Genomic DNA, 17152 nt, shown 5'->3' with positions numbered 1-17152 from the left:
TTGGACGGGGTAGGCTACTGTAGTCTTTCTGTGGCAACCTTGAGTGTATACGCCAAGCATTACCAGCGGATCGACTTCGAGACCTCCGTCGATTGATCTTGGTTCACCAGCGAGCCAGGAGACAGAACTCTGCGGTAAACGGGAACACGAAAACGGAACAAAACAGGGGTAGGACGGGGTAGGCTACTGTAGTCTTTCTGTGGCAACCTTGAGTGTATACGCCAAGCATTACCAGCGGATCGACTTCGAGACCTCCGTCGATTGATCTTGGTTCACCAGCGAGCCAGGAGACAGAACTCTGCGGTAAACGGGAACACGAAAACGGAACAAAACAGGGGTAGGACGGGGTAGGATACTGTAGTCTTTCTGTGGCAACCTTGGGTGTATACGCCAAGCATTACCAGCGGATCGACTTCGAGACCTCCGTCGATTGATCTTGGTTCACCAGCGAGCCAGGAGACAGAACTCTGCGGTAAACGGGAACACGAAAACGGAACAAAACAGGGGTAGGACGGGGTAGGATACTGTAGTCTTTCTGTGGCAACCTTGGGTTTACACGCCAAGCATTACCAGCGGAACGACTTCGAGACCTCCGTCGATTGATCTTGGTTTACCAGAGAGCCAGGAGACAGAATTCTGCGGTAAACGGGAACACGAAAACGGAACAAAACAGGGGTAGGACGGGGTAGGCTACTGTAGTCTTTCTGTGGCAACCTTGGGTTTACACGCCAAGCATTACCAGCGGAACGACTTCGAGACCTCCGTCGATTGATCTTGGTTTACCAGAGAGCCAGGAGACAGAATTCTGCGGTAAACGGGAACACGAAAACGGAACAAAACAGGGGTAGGACGGGGTAGGATACTGTAGTCTTTCTGTGGCAACCTTGGGTGTATACGCCAAGCATTACCAGCGGATCGACTTCGAGACCTCCGTCGATTGATCTTGGTTTACCAGAGAGCCAGGAGACAGAATTCTGCGGTAAACGGGAACACGAAAACGGAACAAAACAGGGGTTGGACGGGGTAGGCTACTGTAGTCTTTCTGTGGCAACCTTGAGTGTATACGCCAAGCATTACCAGCGGATCGACTTCGAGACCTCCGTCGATTGATCTTGGTTCACCAGCGAGCCAGGAGACAGAACTCTGCGGTAAACGGGAACACGAAAACGGAACAAAACAGGGGTAGGACGGGGTGGGATACTGTAGTCTTTCTGTGGCAACCTTGGGTGTATACGCCAAGCATTACCAGCGGATCGACTTCGAGACCTCCGTCGATTGATCTTGGTTTACCAGAGAGCCAGGAGACAGAATTCTGCGGTAAACGGGAACACGAAAACGGAACAAAACAGGGGTTGGACGGGGTAGGCTACTGTAGTCTTTCTGTGGCAACCTTGAGTGTATACGCCAAGCATTACCAGCGGATCGACTTCGAGACCTCCGTCGATTGATCTTGGTTCACCAGCGAGCCAGGAGACAGAACTCTGCGGTAAACGGGAACACGAAAACGGAACAAAACAGGGGTAGGACGGGGTAGGATACTGTAGTCTTTCTGTGGCAACCTTGGGTGTATACGCCAAGCATTACCAGCGGATCGACTTCGAGACCTCCGTCGATTGATCTTGGTTTACCAGAGAGCCAGGAGACAGAATTCTGCGGTAAACGGGAACACGAAAACGGAACAAAACAGGGGTTGGACGGGGTAGGCTACTGTAGTCTTTCTGTGGCAACCTTGAGTGTATACGCCAAGCATTACCAGCGGATCGACTTCGAGACCTCCGTCGATTGATCTAGGTTCACCAGCGAGCCAGGAGACAGGACTCTGCGGTAAACGGGAACACGAAAACGGAACAAAACAGGGGTAGGACGGGGTAGGCTACTGTAGTCTTTCTGTGGCAACCTTGGGTTTACACGCCAAGCATTACCAGCGGAACGACTTCGAGACCTCCGTCGATTGATCTTGGTTCACCAGCGAGCCAGGAGACAGAACTCTGCGGTAAACGGGAACACGAAAACGGAACAAAACAGGGGTAGGACGGGGTGGGATACTGTAGTCTTTCTGTGGCAACCTTGGGTGTATACGCCAAGCATTACCAGCGGATCGACTTCGAGACCTCCGTCGATTGATCTTGGTTTACCAGAGAGCCAGGAGACAGAATTCTGCGGTAAACGGGAACACGAAAACGGAACAAAACAGGGGTTGGACGGGGTAGGCTACTGTAGTCTTTCTGTGGCAACCTTGAGTGTATACGCCAAGCATTACCAGCGGATCGACTTCGAGACCTCCGTCGATTGATCTTGGTTCACCAGCGAGCCAGGAGACAGAACTCTGCGGTAAACGGGAACACGAAAACGGAACAAAACAGGGGTAGGACGGGGTAGGATACTGTAGTCTTTCTGTGGCAACCTTGGGTGTATACGCCAAGCATTACCAGCGGATCGACTTCGAGACCTCCGTCGATTGATCTTGGTTTACCAGAGAGCCAGGAGACAGAATTCTGCGGTAAACGGGAACACGAAAACGGAACAAAACAGGGGTTGGACGGGGTAGGCTACTGTAGTCTTTCTGTGGCAACCTTGAGTGTATACGCCAAGCATTACCAGCGGATCGACTTCGAGACCTCCGTCGATTGATCTTGGTTCACCAGCGAGCCAGGAGACAGAATTCTGCGGTAAACGGGAACACGAAAACGGAACAAAACAGGGGTAGGACGGGGTAGGATACTGTAGTCTTTCTGTGGCAACCTTGGGTGTATACGCCAAGCATTACCAGCGGATCGACTTCGAGACCTCCGTCGATTGATCTTGGTTTACCAGAGAGCCAGGAGACAGAATTCTGCGGTAAACGGGAACACGAAAACGGAACAAAACAGGGGTTGGACGGGGTAGGCTACTGTAGTCTTTCTGTGGCAACCTTGAGTGTATACGCCAAGCATTACCAGCGGATCGACTTCGAGACCTCCGTCGATTGATCTTGGTTCACCAGCGAGCCAGGAGACAGAACTCTGCGGTAAACGGGAACACGAAAACGGAACAAAACAGGGGTAGGACGGGGTAGGATACTGTAGTCTTTCTGTGTCAACCTTGGGTGTATACGCCAAGCATTACCAGCGGATCGACTTCGAGACCTCCGTCGATTGATCTTGGTTTACCAGAGAGCCAGGAGACAGAATTCTGCGGTAAACGGGAACACGAAAACGGAACAAAACAGGGGTTGGACGGGGTAGGCTACTGTAGTCTTTCTGTGGCAACCTTGAGTGTATACGCCAAGCATTACCAGCGGATCGACTTCGAGACCTCCGTCGATTGATCTTGGTTCACCAGCGAGCCAGGAGACAGAACTCTGCGGTAAACGGGAACACGAAAACGGAACAAAACAGGGGTAGGACGGGGTAGGATACTGTAGTCTTTCTGTGGCAACCTTGAGTGTATACGCCAAGCATTACCAGCGGATCGACTTCGAGACCTCCGTCGATTGATCTTGGTTCACCAGCGAGCCAGGAGACAGAACTCTGCGGTAAACGGGAACACGAAAACGGAACAAAACAGGGGTAGGACGGGGTAGGATACTGTAGTCTTTCTGTGTCAACCTTGGGTGTATACGCCAAGCATTACCAGCGGATCGACTTCGAGACCTCCGTCGATTGATCTTGGTTTACCAGAGAGCCAGGAGACAGAATTCTGCGGTAAACGGGAACACGAAAACGGAACAAAACAGGGGTTGGACGGGGTAGGCTACTGTAGTCTTTCTGTGGCAACCTTGAGTGTATACGCCAAGCATTACCAGCGGATCGACTTCGAGACCTCCGTCGATTGATCTTGGTTTACCAGAGAGCCAGGAGACAGAATTCTGCGGTAAACGGGAACACGAAAACGGAACAAAACAGGGGTAGGACGGGGTAGGCTACTGTAGTCTTTCTGTGGCAACCTTGGGTTTACACGCCAAGCATTACCAGCGGAACGACTTCGAGACCTCCGTCGATTGATCTTGGTTTACCAGAGAGCCAGGAGACAGAATTCTGCGGTAAACGGGAACACGAAAACGGAACAAAACAGGGGTTGGACGGGGTAGGCTACTGTAGTCTTTCTGTGGCAACCTTGAGTGTATACGCCAAGCATTATCATCGGATCGACTTCGAGACCTCCGTCGATTGATCTTGGTTCACCAGCGAGCCAGGAGACAGAACTCTGCGGTAAACGGGAACACGAAAACGGAACAAAACAGGGGTAGGACGGGGTAGGCTACTGTAGTCTTTCTGTGGCAACCTTGGGTTTACACGCCAAGCATTACCAGCGGAACGACTTCGAGACTTCTGTCGATTGGTCTTGGTTCACCAGAGAGCCAGGCGACAGAAGTCTGCGTTAAACAGGGGGATTAACGATAAGGATTAACACAATCAAACAAATAAAAGAATGCAACTTTGAATCACGAAGTATGCGGTATCAAGAAAAGACTTACGGTTTGTTCAGGTACGGTCCCACCACCAATAATATAAAAGAAAAGTAAACAGATCACAGGATCTTCGAAACAAATCTTCGAGACAAAACTCTAGACCTAGAACCTCTAAAAACATTTAACATTTCACAAGGCTTTGCAAAGATATGTTAGTTTAGGCTGAATTGGGTGAGATTTGAACTTACGAGATTGAAGATTCACGCCTTCTGTTGAAATCTTTCCAAAAAAATTTAAACAAAACATTATAACATTTGCAGCTTCGAATAAGTTCGTTTGGCTTTATAATACTCACAGGAAGTTACAAGCAGATGTTCCCAAATTCGAACAGAGAAGCACTCAATAATAACAGTAATAATAGAGTTCATCCACGAACAGATGTCGTTAAGGGATATAACGTTTAATCCTTATTTTTATCACCCTACACCACCAATCCCAGACGAATTATAACTGCTGCTGCTGCAGCAATAATATGTTATTTTCAGAACATAATCCCACTGTGAAAACTCGATAATGTTTTTCCAATGAGCTCTGGGATAATCGCTTACTGCTGAAGGGGTAAACATCCCAAAAAGGGTTTCCCAGGGAATTTGGGCATTCAAGAGATACACCTGCGGCTGCTTTCGTGGCTTGATGTAGATACTTTCACTGAAAAAGGGAATTTAATCCCTTGGGTACTAAACCCTGTCCTGATGTACCTAATTAGCAAGGGAGCGGCTCTTTCTAACGCGGTGTCGGTGGGATGACACTTTCTCCTGCAATTCTCAATGTGAATGCCACAGGATTTTTCAATCAGATATTATGATGTATAGAAAAAGAGGGATTCAATCCTTTTTCCGCACGCATTTAAAGTTGTAAAGAGTCACTTTCCCAAACAGTGCTGGAAAAAGCCTGCTATTTCTTTCCCGCAAGCAAATACATACATGCGTTTTAAAGAGTTAATTAATTTCTGTCATTTCTCTATGCACCAAACGCCAACGATGAGATAGCCATGGAAAAGACATGCAAAATTACATCGTTTTATATATGAATCAATCAAATCAAATTTGATTTGATTCGTGAGAGGGATATATTTATATATTTCAAGCGCTGATAGAAAACATATTGTTCCTAACTCTTGCCCACACTGACTTGCATGCCCAAACGGCAGATTCGTGCAGGAAAGTACCACTTTCCACACTTGTAAAAAAAACTTTTTTTGTGTGCACAAAAATTTCATTTCTGTTCCATTCAATGGATAAGAGAAGTTGTGCTTCAATATTCATATTTCACAATAATATAAGTTTAACTCTTGTCAGCTACTAACAACGTACCTAGTGAAAATCGCCTAATGTTTATAAGACAAACTGTACTTTTCCGTTGTTGTAACGATCGAAATATGTAGTTGTCACAATCGGAATTGCCCGCACGGTTGAACAATTCTATCCTTTCTCTGCAGATATTCACACCAATTCATGGCTCCAAATTTTAACTACTACGCTAGGCAGACAACATTCCATCGGGAAAACAGTGAAAATGGAGTACACAGTAGTACATCAAGTGACAACCAGGCACAAATTGTCGTACATTCGTTGACTGCAGGTAGTAATAAAATTTTGGAGCAAAAAATTGCAGAGAAAGTGAGGTGATGACGATCGAGGAGCCCATCCTCTGATTGAAATATTTAGCGCTACAATGTACTGATGAGGGACAATGATCTCGAAACCAATCTACAATTGCGTTTAGATGTTTCGACTTCTCTGGGATTTCCTACGCTCGTTCATGACTAGCTCGCATCATTTGAACGACAATTCTTCGGAATTGTTGTTTCGAGTTTGATATTTTCGACGTTCCCGGTTGGCACCTTGGGTACTGTGTACCTCATTTTCACAGTACAGACTGTATTTAATGTTTTTCATGATTGCAATTATATCCACATATTTTAAAGTTTCTGGATCGTCCATTACTAGATTGCATTACACTACGAACAAGGATATGTGGGATTGATAGTTGAAGATCGTTCATCCTCTCCAACATTCACGAAAATAGTCCATCGATATGCCCCTATCCTGCATATCCTAATGTGGATCGTTGAAGATCCTCATAATATGGAGAATCTTATACGAATCCCAGCAAGCCCTGCTTGTTTCAAACTGTGAAGCCCCACGCCGACGAGTTTCTTCGTTTGCCTTTGGGAGTATGAGCATTTATTGATTACATTTCGTGTTTCTGAGTTTCGGGTATCAGAGGGGTCTTCAGGGAATTTTCTAGATATTCGTGTAACTGTAAAATTAGATGATGGATTTCTCTGAAGTTGTTCTTGAACCTGTAACAGGATCTGGACCTCACAGAAGTATTTCATCCTGTCTCCACTGAAACAAAGTTTGACTGAATAGTTCCAATTGCTGAAAAGATGAAGTCGGGGAATTGAGAGCCTCTTCGGAAAACTTTCTCCTCTGGAAAAAGATGGATCAGAAGGATTCGTAAAAAAATTTTTTTTTTGGTTGAAAGTTCAAAACTTCAACTCTCTTTGAGTCTTATAAATTAATCATTATCACAGTTGATTGTAAAGAGCACCATTCAAATGATGCTAAGTCCAATATTTATCTATTTATATAATAAAACTTTCGGTACTAAAAAAACGTTTTTAATAAGTTGATCAACCTCTCTATTCTTCTTCATGATATTTTATTACAATAATTCTTTTCTTGCCATTAATGTTGGATTATCTTCTATTGCTTTATTTCTCATGCGAGGATTTCATATTTTGTTGATTAAAAAAAAACAAGCATTTTCATCTCATTACCCATGACATAAACAGACATATTTTCACCAAACCTGTGATGGATAATGGAAGAACTATTCTGTGATACTTGGTCGATTGGCTGTAGATACCTCTGAAATATTTATCGGGAATGACTGCATTCTTTTTCTGAACCTGAACTTCCTTTAAGACATCGATGATGTCTGTTTCTTCTTGATGTAAATAATTAGAAAGTATGATGTTAAATTTCCTCGGATCTCAATTGAGAAAAGAGTAATTAGCCAAATGACTCTCTTGGTTATTTCCTATTCCGGAACGAACTTCTGAACTTCCTCGCAAACTTCGCTTGGCCAAACTTGTAATGATGCAATACCTTTCACACAGTCTCCACGAGATCTAATAATCGCTACAAGTTAAAAAGTTTTCCCGAGTATTCCTTTCATCCTCTCCGAGACGGTATCATCTTACGACTACGATAAAAATCCAGGGATGGAGCACACAAAATGGCTGGTGAACAATGCTAATGTTTTGTTTTATCTTGGAAAGCTGAGAAAGATTCAATACTTTGGCTAGAGAGTGTTGCAGTGCAGATTGGTCCAGAAACTGGCTGCTGAAATTCCCTCTCACCAGTAAATACAAGTACACACCTAATCAAACTGGTATCATCATCAAGTTCTAGGCTTATCTAGATAGACTAGCCAAATCCTCACATCCTTTTAGATCTTTTTTCCTTCAACATCTCAAAAAGTATTCACCGGACTATAACATAGCGTCATTTCTCATGTGCATAGGATCTTGAGATGATTTAGGTGTATCTCACAAAGCTTGCTTGTTGGTCACAATAGACTGCATTGGTCCTATTGTCTTACTAATACAATATCGCATGTAATCTTCGATGTATATTCCACAAATCCTAGTTTGTACCTTGGAGTTCCCCAGAGCTCCGTGTTGGGACCACTATAATTTTTATTCATGAAGTATCGACGTATTTGATAGATTGGTAAATTTCCAGTGAAATTATTTTTCCAATACATTTTTATGATTGCTTTAGAGTACGCAGATTAAAATATCACGTTCTATATCTTATCTTCCACTTTATCTGGATTTTCTTCTTTCAACGATACTCTGTATATACTTAGATCTTCTTATCTCATTCGAACACCATACTAATAATGAAGATTCATTAGTATCCCAAAGTTCCAACCTCCAATTACCAAATGATACCCTCTAGGAAGGTGTAGAAATTGCCTAGCTTATTAATTCGAAATTCGTCATTATTTCTCCATTTATCAAACTGATGGCAACCTCAAGGCTGCTGGCGGTGAATGTCATCTTGGCAGGATAATTTAACGATAACTCACTTATTATCTATCACGAAATATCAGCAAAATCCAAAGAAACGAAGTCGGTGTATGCCTTCCTGAATCTTGGTTTTGGACTAACTATCTCAACTATAATGAAGAGTATGGTTAAAATTCTTCGAAGCACTTTGCAATCATAATACAAATATTTCAACTCCATTTCGTACCTTTTTGAATACTGGCGATTTTTTTTGGAAAAATGAATCACATACAAGAATTTCTACTTGTTTATTCATTTCATATAATTGCAGAAGGAATATGCTATTTTTCGATCTCAAGACTGAGCCTTTCTATCAAATCTTTCATTAGAACTAAACTTAAAATGTATCATTTCTTTCCACAGAAAAACTATAGTACCAACCTGTGTGATAAGTGATGCTACGTGATAAAGTGTCCAAAATTTCGAATATAGTGCTTTAAAAAGGATTTTTCTGAAAATCTTGTGATTCTCAAGTGCACTTCTTTGATGGCTGAGTTATAGAGAAGCAATCAATCTACATGGAATTTTTAGGAGGACTAAGGCAAAACAAGACTTTGTCTAGGTTTCTGTCACAATCTTTGTAAGTAAAAATAGTTTTTTTATAATCAAGTTTGAATTTCATAATCTTATTATTCACTAGAGTCTTTAAATATGAGAAAAATTGTGCTTTGGTGGTCGGTAAAAAAATTTCGCTATTTTTGACATATTGTTACTCAAAAGTAGTTATTTCAATCTGAAAAAGTATTTCAGCCTTATGAAAGCCGTCGGTTGGCCCTGGAATCGTTTTTTCAAGGAGTGTTTGGAACATATAAAAAGTCATTAATTCCAAAACGACGTTGACAACTGATTTTCACAAAATAAATTTTTGGATCTTTGAAGATTTGTGTTTCTATATATTTTCACCAAAACTTTTAGTTCAGGACAATAACCAACACTTTCAAGTATCTGCAATTTATGTGACTACAGGACTTAATTCTTTTTCTCATGAATAAACATTTTTACGAAATTTTTTGTCATTCTGATTAGGATTCAAATGATGACATTTTCGAAAAAAAATTTAATTTATGAAATGATATGAGAAGTATCGCTGAGACTGATTGTTGCTATGGTATATTACTCAATCCATAGCAAGAAGAGTAAGATAACCTTCATCCAATCATGCTCATGTTGTTTTATTTCACTCGTGAATTAAAAATGGATAAGCGTCAACTCTCCCTTGCCTTTATGGGTTGAATAATGACGTCATGGGAATAAATATATTCAATCACTGATCTCTTGTTCTTCTCATGCAAATAACTGGATAGGGAATCCCTTGCGTCAGTTTATAGAAACAAATAAACATTAAATCATGTTCGTCCACATCTTTCGAAATTTTCCCATTAACATTGTAGGAAATACAAAATTACTCAGAACGCACAACTACAGTGTGGAATGTACCAAATTTTCAAGCCCAACCGACTGTTTTTATAAAAGTGAATAGATTATAATCTAGAGGTTCTCAGGGCTCAAGAAAACCTAATTACCCACTTAAAAATGCGCTACGGTTGTATAATTGAATGCCAGTAATTCAGTTTATTCTAGAAATCCCTGGCTATGGTGTACCTTTTTCATTTTCGATGATTTCTTTCCTTAGGATAATTAGATTTCATCTGAAAAATTAATAGCAATCAATGATACGTCTCTTCATCACTTTCTTATCTCAACGGCTTCCGAGAGGCATTAAACGTCTCGCCATCTGTAGAACAAATCAGCAATTTCCACTGTCAATAAAAGTGTCGTCGACATGAAGTAAATGATGGAAGTATTTGAGGTTCCGCAGATATTCTTGAGACCACGAATGATTCAAGATTTGAAGTTTTACTTGCTGAACTAAAGAATAGATTTTCTCGAAACTTGAAAACGTTCAAGAAGGCAAATTCTTTATATGTCACTAATATGTATCCTGACTGTGACGCATGAAATTTTCAATTTGATCACAAAGAATTTATAATACCTGACCTCTTTTTACATGAACTCACGAAGAAATCACATTTGGTCGAAAGAATTGGGAAAAATGAAAAATACAATAATGTAATAAGTATTTGAAGATATGAGTGGCGACTTTATTTGACAGCAGAATCCTCGGTATTATAATAGTAATTATAAATTATTTCAACAGCAGACTTTCATTCCTCCATTATTCCCAGAAGCATATACTTTGGGGACAAGGAGCTTGTAATGAGAAATTGCATAAAATGCCACTCTATCAATTTCAGTGGAAGATGCACTTAAAATTCTTCTCATCAATTCAGAAACATCCTGTAAATTTTCAAGCATTCGGATAGCAGAACTACGGCCGATCCATATGTTTGAATTTCCCCAGCAATCCATCTTTCTTAAACCAATTTTTCCTTACGGATAAGGCGAGATAAAGCCATAAATCAATCTCATAAATCGCAACGCTCCTCGCCTCCTATGATTGAGAAATATCCCGTGTTAAGTGGTGATTTCATCTTTTTCGGTTCCCTATTTCACTCCTTCATGCACATGGCTATCTAGGACGCAAAAACAAGTTGATATCGATGAAAAAGTTAGGTTGCGAGGATATAGAATCGTGCACGCCTTTTCAGAGTCTGCATATAAAACGGGATCTTTTATCCGATTGCTTTATTGCTTTACTTTTTTGTTCGCATTAGAGACGTGGTTTTTTGGCATAGGGTTTGGTTGATATCTGTGGAAGGGGATAAACGTCGAGGTTGTCGTCGCAGTCCGAAGAAAAAGAATTTTACGATTACATTTTCGTTTCCGTATCCTCGTGAAGTTATGGTCGAACGAAAATCAAGGAAATTTCTTTATCATTGAAGAACATCAAAAAAGCGAAAACAAGGTAGATTTTAAAATTTTTCCAGGGGCTGTGTTGCACTGTGACCTTGAAATATACTGTGCCCCCATATGATTTATTTCCGCCTATTATATCGTTTACAGATTGCCTTTCAGTTCTAGAGTTCCAATGAACTCTAGAATTTGGGATGGCCTTTCAAGGAGATAACCTACTCGCTCCTACAAGTTTTTCGTCCGCAGCTTTTTTTTTTCTTTTTGGTGTAGCAGGGGGAAAATCTACAATTCAGACGAACCACCCTCTCCTGAGAGGAAACAAGTGTGGGGTTTCTCACTTTCCTGAGCTCGAGACCCACTAAAAACCCTTAACTGCTTCTTGAATATTGGTTCCGGGCATTTGCCTATAAACCGTTCATCTCTTAGTAGGTTTTCTTCTCGCACACTATCGTGCTGGGATTTATGTGTTTATCCTCTGTTGGATAACACTTTATTGGATTAATCAATAAGTTGGAGTTCTTATTTTAATATCTTTTCAATTGATCTCTTGGTATCCCTCGATAAATTCGCATTCTCCTTTTGTCTTCCTCTGGGTCGTAGTCCACTAGTCTCCTGAGTTCTTGATTCGGATGCTTTTTCGCTGTTTCGAATAATTTCTCTGCTTTTCTATTCATGAATTCCGTTATGGTTTCCCATTTTAGGTCCCTATAAATCTGTCTATTCCTGACAAACCAAGGTGCATCTATTGCACATCGTAGCAGCTTGTTTTCAACCTGAATTCTTTTGATGTGGCTCTTTGCCGCGAAACCTCAAGCAACTGATCCATAAGTCAGTTGAGGCTTAGCAACGGCTTTGATTGTCTTCAATTTTGTCTCTTCCGACATGTGGCTTCTTCCTATTAGAGGGTAGATTCTGTTCATCGCTGCTTTCGTTTTGTCTATTGCTTGTTTGATATGACTTTTCCAAGTAAGTCCATTGTCAAGCGTTATTCCTAAATATTTGGCTTCATTTTTCCAATCGATTTCTTCGTAACTTCTAGATTCGTTGTGGATCGCAGTCTTCCCTTCTGTAGTAATATTGCTTGGCTCTTTTGTCTATTGAGCTTGATTTTCCACTTTATGCACCAGTCATCTGTTTCGTCAATCGTTTCTTGTAGAACTCGTACTTCGCCACACAGAAGTGGCCCAAGTACTGACCCTTGGGGTGGATGAATTATAATTACCCTTACTCAATATATGAAAGGCGCTGTTTAGTTCAGTGTTTAGTCGACCAAATCCCAGAGAAAGAGTCTAATACTGCCCCTTTTGTAGATTTGTTTCCCTGCTGGTAAGCATGGTGTTAATCTGCCTGCATATATCAGGTCGAATGCACATTTTCATCTTGCAGAACATGATCGATTAAATCATATCCCACCCAGCCACAAAACCAATGAGGTCCGACTATCCTTATTATGGACCAATACATACACAGTTTGTGACAAGGCAGTGGAATACAATCCCAAATTTCGCAGGTTTATTTCACTAAAAAATATTTCTCATAACTTTCCTCTGATTAGAATTGTAAATTCCTAGAAAGCACGTCCGATCCGTACGAACAAATCCCATGTCATACGTCATATACTCCGGCTTAGAGGCTCGGAGCTGAAAAATTTCAATATCGCAAAGCGTGCGAGAATTAATCTTCGCGAGTAATTGGAACTCGTCGCAGATGAAAAACGCGAGTCTACCGACGCCTGCTCGCCACTGGAAGGTGCCGGGATTTCCTGAAAAATAATTTCCTGAAGATTGATGCCCCGCTGATAGTCGCTTTTAGAGAAGCGAGCGGGTTTGATGAAATGGAAAGTGTCAACGGGAAATAATGGAAAAAAATGGCGAAAGGAAATTTCAGCGGAGTTTATTTCGACAGAATCGCTAATGGTGATTTTGTTGGTTCTTGAGTATTGGCACGAGAGGAAACTTGTTGCTCATAGGATCAACAGATGAGCTGTAAACCCAATAAAAACACCAGTCGTGGATTTTCTGCCTAACCTTGAGTTATAATAAGTAAATGAATCCTGGCAAATTCTCACTTTCTCTCTAAGGAGAATGAGTTGAAATTAACGCACAAATTTCATATATGCATTTTGTAAAAAAAGTGTTCGAGTAGATTCATTTTATTTCGAATCACACTTCTTTCCATGTATAATCGACCAACTCGTCATACACCCTTCATAAGGGGTGGAGGGTATTAGGGTAGTTGAGGTTTTTGTTTGAAAGACAACCATACTTTCTTGCGTCAGAAATTCCACAAAGGTGAGAAAAATGTTATATTTTTAGAATGGAACACTATAAAAGTTGAGTCTTTGACTCGTACGAATATTTCAACAGTAGGTTCTTGAAGTCAAAAGAAACACTTTTTCTCATACCATTTTTTTCCGATACGGCCCTGACAAAAAGATATAGCCATTTTTAGTTTTAATAATGAGGTGTGTCATCCCTGGAAAAACAAAATAACTCAGAATAACTAGCTAATTCTGTGACACTAGACATCTGTGGATCTTTTTAACAGAGTTGTATTCAGCCAAAATACGCAATTCTTCAAATTTTACATACACCTAGTTTTTAATGTTTGAACATCGAATTACTCGAAAACGGCGCATCATACAAGAGAATATGAAGAATTTTTCATCTTACAAAACGTTCATTACATAGCTGTCAACTTAGTTGTAAGATTTGTGATCTTCGAATTTTTTGTATTTTTATGGTACGTAAACATAATGAGAAAACTGGTAGAAGTATACTCCATTCACTTTTATTTTAGCAGTCGGTTGTCCATGGAAATTTGACACATTTCACTCTGTATAGTACGAAAATGTGGGGTTATGACGCTTGTCAAAACATTTCTGGGTTTTAAATCAACGCTATGTTGCCCGTTCTACTTAAAAGTTTCTGTTATTACGTATTTTATCACTGTCGAATCTCTTCGGAAAATATGTGACGAACATAATTGAAGTTTATACAAACTGACTGAAGGCATACCATATTCAGTTATTTGCTTGGAAAATACAAGAGATCAGTATAATATCATAATATGCACTAGTTTGAATACGTTACATCGGTTGTAGATTTGAAAAATATTAACCCGAAGATTATGTAAATGCATATGTTGCAGTGGTTGGGAATGGGTATCTCCTGAAGGAATTAACAGATAATTACAAGAATGTTAAATTTTTCAACAAAAATCATCTTACAACAATATAAGTAAAAAGAATTAGAGGAAGTTTCAATCAAGATGAACGACACCTTTGAACAAAAATTTCACATGAATAAACAATTAGCAGGACATCTGGCGCGTATTTGTGGTTGTTCATCTTCATGCATTGAGATAATAATAATAATTTAGTAATAATTAGGACAAATCAAATGAAAAATAGAAAAATCAACTTTCGGGAACTTATTCTACGATGACATTCATCAAAAATCCTGTAGTGAACTTTTCGCATTAATTCACTCAAACATAAAATTCTCAAATGCCACCACTTTTTTGGGTCTCCCAATAGAAGGAAATTCTTTGTCATCCTCTTCATTCACAATCTTTCTGATTGTGGAAATAATCAGCTGAAATATAAGTCGTTTAGATTCAGATGAAATATCATATAAATTCTCTATTCTCTTACATTGAATATGTTCGCTACCGTCTGACGTATTGTGGATTTCAGAATATCAGGGTATAACTATTTGAATGAGCGGACATGAATTCTGAATAGCACTTCCTGAAACCCTGTCTTCTCTCTTTTTCAATCACTTTCTACATTTTTGTAATATTAATTGATATAAGTTGTGGCAACGGCGTTATGACATTAACGACATTTCATGAGTGCCAACGTTACTCTGTTCTAGTTACAAAAACTTGAGAAAATTATTTCATGGCCAACCGACTGCTAAAATAAATGTGAATACAGTATAAGTAATATTTTTAGTTCGAAAAAGATTAATGAAATAAATGAAAAACTATATTCCGAAATTAATTTCATTCGATGAAACCGTTTGTGATTTTTCAACAGCCTGTCTTAAACCGATCCGATTCGAAAAAAAAAACGTAAGGAGAAAAAACTGTTTGTTTTGACCTCAAAAATCTACTGCTGAGAAATTTTTTCGAGTCAAAGACTTACCCTGTATACAGGTTGTATTTAAAGGTGAGGCTTTTTTTTTACAGAAGGTAGAACTGGTCAAAATGGAGCGTTTCGCCAAAAATCACTTTTTCACAAAATTTTCAAAATGACAAAGTTGAAAATGATTACTGAAATATAAAATGTAGATCCTTATAGAATCCTAGACCGTTTGCTAGCTGACTTATCGCAAAGCAATGGAGAAAACTTATCGAATCGACCATGAGGTTTCGTTTAGGATATTGGCACGTTCGATATTTACATGGTAATGAAAATCGAAACTTAGGATTGCCGAATTGTTCTCATTATTTTTTAGTAACTTACACGATTTGATGAAATGGCTCATTCCGATACCAACTGACAGAAGAGACTTAGGACATAAGGGTGAAAAATTGAATAACACTTCAAAATCTCACCAATAAAATAAAATTCGTCTAAATTTTTCACGAATTTTTATACAATGGGCATCAATTGGTACTCGGTGGACGAGTTCAAAGGCATGAGAATCTCCGAGACCGACTTTCATTGAATTGCAGATCTATTATATATATTTGATTATAGACTTTCAATACTGTATGTTTGTTTGACTATTCATGTAATTAGTGCTATGCTATTTACCTATATATGTGTGTGTGCATTTTGATTATGTGAAGTATTGTTGTAGTATCTGATGTTTCTATCTCTGTACTGACCTGTGAAAGCATAATGTAGTGTGCAATTCATCAATAAATCTCTCTCTCTCTCTCCCTCTCTCTCTCTCTCTCTCTCTCTCTCTCTCTCACAATCTTTTTGTCCGAACATTCCAACAATCGTCGTAAAAATGGGATGAAATGGGGAAACATCATAGCACTTTTTAACATAACTAACATAAGCACTTTCAAGAAACTGCCTCGATTTTCTACATTTTTTTTTCACCCTAAATTACACGTTACAACAATGATTCTCTCGAAAGTGACCTGATGCATCTAGTCTGATGAGCTTGGTACTGAACCATTCATTGTCCAGCCATATGTTTATGTTTTGTTTCGTTTTTGCGATGCCGGAGTCACCTTCCACAATGCTGTACTTGAAAGTCTATTTTATATAGACAATTTTCTGTGGAACGACTTATTCTACCTTCTGTCAAAAAAAGCCTCACCGTTGAAAACAGCCTGTATATTATTGTTCACTTTGATTGTCGACTCATTGACTTATTGATCTCATTCGTGTTTGTTATGTTCCGATTTAGGGTGACAACGAAGCTTTTATGTCCATTCTGACAGAGCTCACTCCGGATGTGCTATAAATCTCTTCAGATCTTTCTCCACCCAAATCCCTTTCCACTGAAATAACACGTGTCACTGCTCCAGTAAACCATCAGAAGATCGGATGGCACCACCAAACCCCGCGTTACCATCCCTTCTCGGCCAAACGTCGTAAACATCCCTCCTATCGTATCCGGGTATTTACCTTGTCCTCCATTTCACTAAATCGTCATTTGCGCAAACATTTTCCTACCGAATTTACAGCCTCCAGGATATCATATTCGGTAAATTCCAGGCTTTTGTGTGTACGCCGTACACTGTATACCCACTCTCTGAAATGAACGAGGCGTGAATTCGCCATGGAATTCCAATGTATGGTGATGACGTGTTGAACCAACAAGCTGAATATTGAA

The 17152-nt window shown here is 40.1% G+C and overlaps 1 protein-coding gene across 7 annotated transcripts in view; it reads left to right on the top strand.

The window, feature by feature from the left end:
• The window catches only part of LOC123320877 (synaptotagmin-7), a 419223-nt gene that overhangs the window by 220500 nt on the left and 181571 nt on the right, over nucleotides 1-17152 (top strand). For 2 of the 7 annotated variants that reach the window (XM_044908358.1, XM_044908355.1), the window contains exon 2: nucleotides 8898-9114. The exons of the other annotated variants lie outside the window; for them this stretch is intronic. In XM_044908358.1, coding sequence (XP_044764293.1) covers nucleotides 9053-9114 — 62 coding nt within the window. In that variant the 5' untranslated portion in view covers nucleotides 8898-9052. The remainder of the gene's footprint in view (nucleotides 1-8897; nucleotides 9115-17152) is intronic. 7 annotated transcript variants of the gene reach the window in all.

The sequence above is a fragment of the Coccinella septempunctata genome, chromosome 9, assembly GCF_907165205.1.
Source record: "Coccinella septempunctata chromosome 9, icCocSept1.1, whole genome shotgun sequence".
NCBI classification, from domain to species: Eukaryota; Metazoa; Arthropoda; class Insecta; order Coleoptera; family Coccinellidae; genus Coccinella; species Coccinella septempunctata.
This window is presented reverse-complemented; position numbering and strand designations above follow the sequence as displayed.